Source organism: Sorex araneus, chromosome 2, assembly GCF_027595985.1.
Source record: "Sorex araneus isolate mSorAra2 chromosome 2, mSorAra2.pri, whole genome shotgun sequence".
NCBI classification, from domain to species: Eukaryota; Metazoa; Chordata; class Mammalia; order Eulipotyphla; family Soricidae; genus Sorex; species Sorex araneus.
In genome coordinates this window covers 237,233,518-237,239,517 of record NC_073303.1, presented here as the reverse complement: position 1 = coordinate 237,239,517, position 6,000 = coordinate 237,233,518, and the positions used below count along the sequence as shown (strand labels likewise).

Sequence of the window (6,000 nt, the reverse complement as noted above, 5' to 3'; positions counted from 1 at the left end):
CCAATGAACTCATCAGGAGAGTTTACCAAAGACAGGCATGGCCAGAAATGGATGGGGAGGTGGGGGCAGAGGCTCAGCTACCTGGGTCCTGTGGAGGTGAGGATTCTCTGGACTTTAATATCCCTCTACTCAATAGTGCCATACAACCAGGTGACTTCACTGTGTCATGACACCGAGGTCTGGGCAAGGGACATTTGTTTTCATGTGGCAGAAGAGTACGGCCTTGAGTTACTAACCCAAAGATTGAAAGACCTAGGAAACAGTATTGTGTAATCTTGGCCAGCCCCGGGGAAGAGATGCAAGGGAGGGGGGAGGGGAGGCCACAACGGGGTGCAGAGGGCAGGGCTGAGGGAACTCCATAAAAGCAGCCACTGGCTGACTGTGCTTAAGTCTCCCCTGCAACCTCTCCCTGTACCCTTTTGTCCCCCTCTCTCCCTGCACCATGGCGCCTAACTCAGGTGCCAGCTGTCTGCTGCTGCTGCTACTGAACTGCCTCCCCCTCGTGCTGGGGGACCCCATGTAAGTAGTCCAGAGCCCACTTCAGCCTGAGGTGAAGTGCGCATTCTGGGTTCCGGTAACTGGGCAAGTCCTGGCACCGCCACATTCTCTGCAAATCCAGAGTTCTTCCTGGAGTCCAGGGCTTGGGGGGGGGGGGGTTGGTATCTATAAGAATAGGGACTGGAAGGTCAGAGATATTTTTTTTTCTGGGATGCAGTGGGTGGGTGGCGGCATTTAGACTCTCGGGCGGTTTTAGGATTGGGGAGGTTTTTGGCATCGGCATGTACGGGTTTGGTGTTAAGAGATTTGGTTTAGAGGCTGGAGCGATAGCATAGCGGGTAAGGCATTTGCCTTGCATGCGGCAGACCCGGGTTCGATTCCCAGCATCCCATAGGGTCCCCCGAGCACCGCCAGGAGTTAATTCCTGAGTGCAGAGCCTGGAATAACCCCTGAGCATCGCCGGGTGTGACCCAAAAAGAAAAAAAAAAGATTTGGTGTACAGGGTACACAAGGGTGGGTGGAGTGGCAAGGGGCAGGGAGGAAGGTGTGGGCTTGACTGGGTGATTTGTGGATTTGGGGTTGGAAGTTTTGGCGCCCGAGATTGTGCCTAGTTGGAGCTGAAGAAAGCAGGTATTTCGACTAGGCGGCAGGCTGAGGGGCCGTCGTCAGAGGCTTGGGGAAGTGGCTGGCTTGGGTTTTGAGATTTCTGCCGGCCAGCACTGGATCCTGTCCAGGGCCAGAGATCGGGCAGGTTGCCAGGGGACAGCCAGCTGCACCTTCACTTCCTCGTGTCCCCTCCCTCCAGGTACTCCGTAATCACCCCCAACATCCTGAGGCTGGAGAATGAGGAGCTGGTGGTGCTGGAGGCCCATGACGCCAACGGGGACGTTCCCGTCACACTCAGCATCTATGACTTCCCCGGCAAAAAGCAAGTGCTGTTTAGTGAGAAAACCGTGCTGACCCAGGCCAACGACCACCTGAGCGCCATATCTGTGAAGGTTGGGCGCCCGACACCTGGACTCCTTCTTTGATGCCTCCCCTTGCAGAACCTCACCCCCCTTAAGGTCTTCCGCTGATGGAACCCCGCCCTCCCTAGTGGGGTCCCACTCCTTTGCAATCCCCCTCTTTATAAGCCCCGCCCCTCTCTTTCCCTCCGCAGTGAAGTCCCGCCCTCTCTTAGACTTTCGCCCAATGGACCTTGCCCTTCAGCATTGGAGTCCCACTCCGTTGCAATCCGTCCTAATAGCCCCGCCCTTCTCGGGCTGTCCATCCATGAGTCCCCGCCCCGTTTTAGCTTTTCCCACAATGGAGTCATGCCCCACCGCCTGTGGAGTCCCGCCCCTCTGTAATACTGCCCTATATCCCACCCCTCCCAGTCTCTCTTCCAATGAAACGCCACTTTTTACTTAGCTCTACCCCCAATGGCCATCCACTCCCTCCAAGCTCAGCCAGGGGAGTCTGCACTTCTGGACCTTTCCTGCATTCTTTTTTGCTTTAGTTGTTGTTGTTGTTGTTGTTGTTGTTGTTGTGTGTGTGCACTACCCCATGGTGCTCAGGGCTTACTCCTAACTGTGCTCTGGAATCACTCCTGGCTGGAACCTGGACTGGCCGCATGCAATGCAAGCTCTTTTTGCCTGCTGTACCATCTCCTCCGCCCATCCTCTCTAACTTCTTTCCACAATTCTATGTTCCGAGGGCCTGCCTTCTGAGAAAAGCTCCACCCTTCTTAGCCCGCCCCCCACATAGTCCCACCCTTTTGGCGATGGGCCACACCCCTCAGTGTTCTCGGGTCACTACTGGCTCTGCACTCAGAAATCACCACTGGCAGCACTCAGGGTGAGGGGAGGGGCCACATATGGAATTCCGGGTAGGCAAGCGCCCACCCTGCTATATTATCTCTTCAGCCCCGCAATCCCCCTTCTGAGCCCTTTCACCCTCTGAGCCCCCCACATCCCCAAGTTAGATTCCCTATCCCCGTCCCCTCTCCAATCCCTACCATGGCCTCTTGTCCACTTCCCCATTCCAGGGTGTCCCCAGATCTGGACAAACTGGGGAGACCAAGGAGTGATGGGTCAAGAGGGGCAGATGTGAACCTTATCCAAAGCCGAGAGATGGGGCGGTGGGCAGGGGACCCTGGAGCCAAGTGCTGACGGTTCCCTGGTCCACGCCTAGCTCCCAGTGAGTGATGAGCTGACCAAAGGGAAGGAGCAGAAGTTTGTGCTGGTCCAGGCAAGCTTCGCCAAGAAGGACGTGGAGAAACTGGTGCTGGTCAGCCTTCAGAGCGGGTACCTCTTCATCCAGACAGACAAGACCATCTACACCCCAGGCAGTACAGGTGAGGGAGTGAGGAGGCTGGAGAGGGTCGGGAGCAGGGGGTGGGGAGGGGCCAGGATTCACGGGGCTCCCCTTCTCTCTCTCCCACCTGCTTCCAGTCAACTATCGGATCTTCACCGTGGACCACAACCTGTTGCCAGTGAGCCGGTCTGTTGTCTACACCATCCAGGTAACCAGCGGGAGGGCTTCCCCACATGTAAAGAGAGACCGTTCGAGAGCTGACATGTGGCATAAAGTGTATGCCAGTCAGTTTTCTCATCTGAAAAGTGGGTGAACGACAGGCAGGTGATGATTCTGTGCAGGCGGTTCTGCCTGATACCACCAGGGGGCACCAGCGAGCAAACAAATCAGCTCCTGTATTTTCGAAAGAAAAACTTAACCAAATATTCCCCCAGGACAGCAGGTTTTACCAACCTATCCTGGACTTCCACCTATCTGCCTCCTCCTTCTCCCCACTTCCCATCAGCTCCATTCCTAGGGGCCTCTTGATATTTTTCCAGTGACCTACCTCAGGACCTTGGTACAGGTCACTTTCTGGGTACCACACAGATGCATTTTTGCAAAGAAGGTCGGATTATTAACATCAGAAACAGACCAAAGAGAAATAGTACCTCCTTACCTGGTCTGTTGGCCCAGCCAGTGAGCAAGGGTCTGTATTCAGCTCATCCTAAGAAGCTCAACTGAAGAGGCATGAAGTAGCTTGTTCAAGGTTACACAAGGCTTCTCAGAACTCATATCCATATTCTCATGGATTCTTTTTTCTCTTTTTTGACTTTCCTTGGGAGGTGGGGGTTTGTGTCTCATCTGGCAGTGCTCAGGGATTACTCTGGGAGGTGCTCTGGGAACCATATGGGATGCTGGGGATTGAACCTGGGTTGGCCACATGCAAGGCAAGCACCCCACCTGCTGTAATATTAATTGCTCCAGCCCACCATCTCACTGATTCTTTTCTCCTTCCCTGGCAGTAGAGAAGGTCTCCAGGGTTGGCTATGAAACACGGGCGTTGATGGTTGTGTGCGCACAGCTCTCATTCATTGAGAGGCTGGTGGAAGTTACACACACACACACACACACACACACACACACACACACACACACATACACACACACACACACACCCTGGCTGTGGGAGACCAGAGGGTGCATATTTAGTTGTACCACCAGGGGGCACCAACAACAGAGCTGCTCAGAGCAATGTTGATGGAGTCACCAGGGTTCACACCTGTGACCTCCATACTTGCAAAGCAGGTTTTCTGACACTGTGCTGGGTTTTACTTTATTTTGTTTTATGGGTCACACTCATCAGTTCTCAGTTCCCCGCCCCCGAAAAAATGTATAAATAAAAATAAAAAACAAATCTAGCTCAGATTATGAACACTGGGTGATCAGTTCCTACTCTAGTGTCTTTCTTTTCATTTGTTTTTTTTTTGGGGGGGGTGATATGCGGGGCCTATTCCTGGCTCTGTGCTCAGGGATCACTCCTGTCAGGGTTTGTGGGGGGGACCCTATATGGTACCGGGGATTGAACATGGATCAGCCATGTGCAAGGCAAGAGACGTCCCTGCTGTCCTATCGCTCAGGGCCCTGAGCTATGATGCTTAGCCCTGTTCCCACGAGCCTGCCATGGGAAATGACAGAGAGAGAGTGGCCGCGACCAGCTTGCAAAGAAAACAATGGGGCATGGTGGCTTGCCTGGCTCAATCCCAGCACCATTTGGGGTCCCCAAAGCACCATCAGGAGAGATCCTTGAGGCCAGAGTCAGGAATAAGCTCTGAGCACAGGCAGGTGCCTCCCCCACAACCTCACCAAAGCAAAAGAAAACACCATCTCCCCATCATGTCCCCACAGACCCCGGATGGAGTTGCCGTTGATGAGGGCTCCAAGTCTTCCACCGATTATGAAGGGATGATGCCCCTGTCGTGGAACATTCCAGAGCTGGTCAAGTATGTCTGACCCCCCTAGGAGGGGGTTCAGGACTCCCCAATCCCAGGAGAGGAAGTGTGGGGGCTGGGCGGGCCCTGCCCCCCCCCCACCCCATCTCTCACCTGCCTGGTATTCGCAGTATGGGACAGTGGAAGATCACCGCTTACTACAAGGATTCACCCAAGAAGGTTTTCACCGCGGAGTTCGAGGTGAAGGAGTATGGTAAGAGGCGCCTGAAAGGGTTGGAGCAATAACACAGCAGGAGGGCATTTGCCTCCCACCCAGCAGCCAACGCAGGTTCGATCCCTGGCACCCCATAGGGTCTTCCTGAGCACTGCCAGGAGTGGTTCTCAAGTGCAGAGCCAGGAGTTAAACCTGAGCACCACCAGGGAAAAAAAAAAGGAGGAGGGGGAGGGAGCCTGGGTAAGGGACCTGGGCCCCAGGGGAGGGGGAGGCACCACGCCCTGCCCTCATTACCCGCCTCCACCCCATCAGTGTTGCCCAGTTTTGAGGTCCAAGTGGAGACTGAAGAGAAATTCTACTACATCAATGACCCTAATGACCTGGAGGTCACCATCAAGGCCAGGTGAGTGATTAGGGGGAAGGGGGTTACCGATGATGGCCAGGGTGGGACCGGGTAAGGTCAAGAGGAAACAGTTGGAAAGGGAGCTGGAGAGAATGGTGAGGAGGCGTTTACCTTGCGTGTGGCCAACCGAGATTCAATTCCCAGTACTGCATGGGTTGGGGGGGTCCACGAACCCCACCAGGAGTGACCCCTTAGCAAAGAGCCAGGAGTAAGCCCTGAGCCCCAGAGGGTGTGGCCCCAAACCAAAATAATAATAGGATCCAGGTAAGGCGTTTGCCTTGCACGTGGCTGATCAATTCCCTGGCACCCCATAGGGTCCTCTGACACACAGGAGTGACCCGGGAGCACCACTAGGTATGGCCCCCAAAGCGAAATGAAACAAAATTAAAAATATAGTAAAGGTCAGTGGAGGCGCAGGGGCAGGTGGGCAGAAAGGCAGGTGAAGGTGACATCTCAGTGTCGGACACTCGTGCCCAACAGGTTCCTGTATGGGAAGGATGTGGAAGGAACCGCCTTTGTCATCTTCGGCGTGCAGGACGACGACCAGAGAATCTCACTGACCCAGTCCCTCTCCCGAGTTGTGGTATGTGACCTGAATCCCCTCTCTGAAGCCCCCCACCGACCCCCAGTGCCCTCTCCTGGCCCCCACTGAGCCCCCA

The 6,000-nt window shown here is 54.8% G+C and overlaps 1 protein-coding gene across 1 annotated transcript in view; it reads left to right on the top strand.

Annotated features, from left to right (window-relative positions):
- Positions 1–371: 371 nt before the first annotated feature.
- LOC101550987 (complement C3-like) overlaps positions 372–6,000 on the top strand; it is a 33,482-nt gene continuing 27,853 nt past the window's right edge. The window contains exons 1-8 of the mRNA XM_055126353.1: positions 372–519; positions 1,304–1,496; positions 2,671–2,833; positions 2,931–3,001; positions 4,681–4,775; positions 4,895–4,977; positions 5,251–5,341; positions 5,822–5,924. Coding sequence (XP_054982328.1) covers positions 443–519; positions 1,304–1,496; positions 2,671–2,833; positions 2,931–3,001; positions 4,681–4,775; positions 4,895–4,977; positions 5,251–5,341; positions 5,822–5,924 — 876 coding nt within the window. The 5' untranslated portion in view covers positions 372–442. The remainder of the gene's footprint in view (positions 520–1,303; positions 1,497–2,670; positions 2,834–2,930; positions 3,002–4,680; positions 4,776–4,894; positions 4,978–5,250; positions 5,342–5,821; positions 5,925–6,000) is intronic.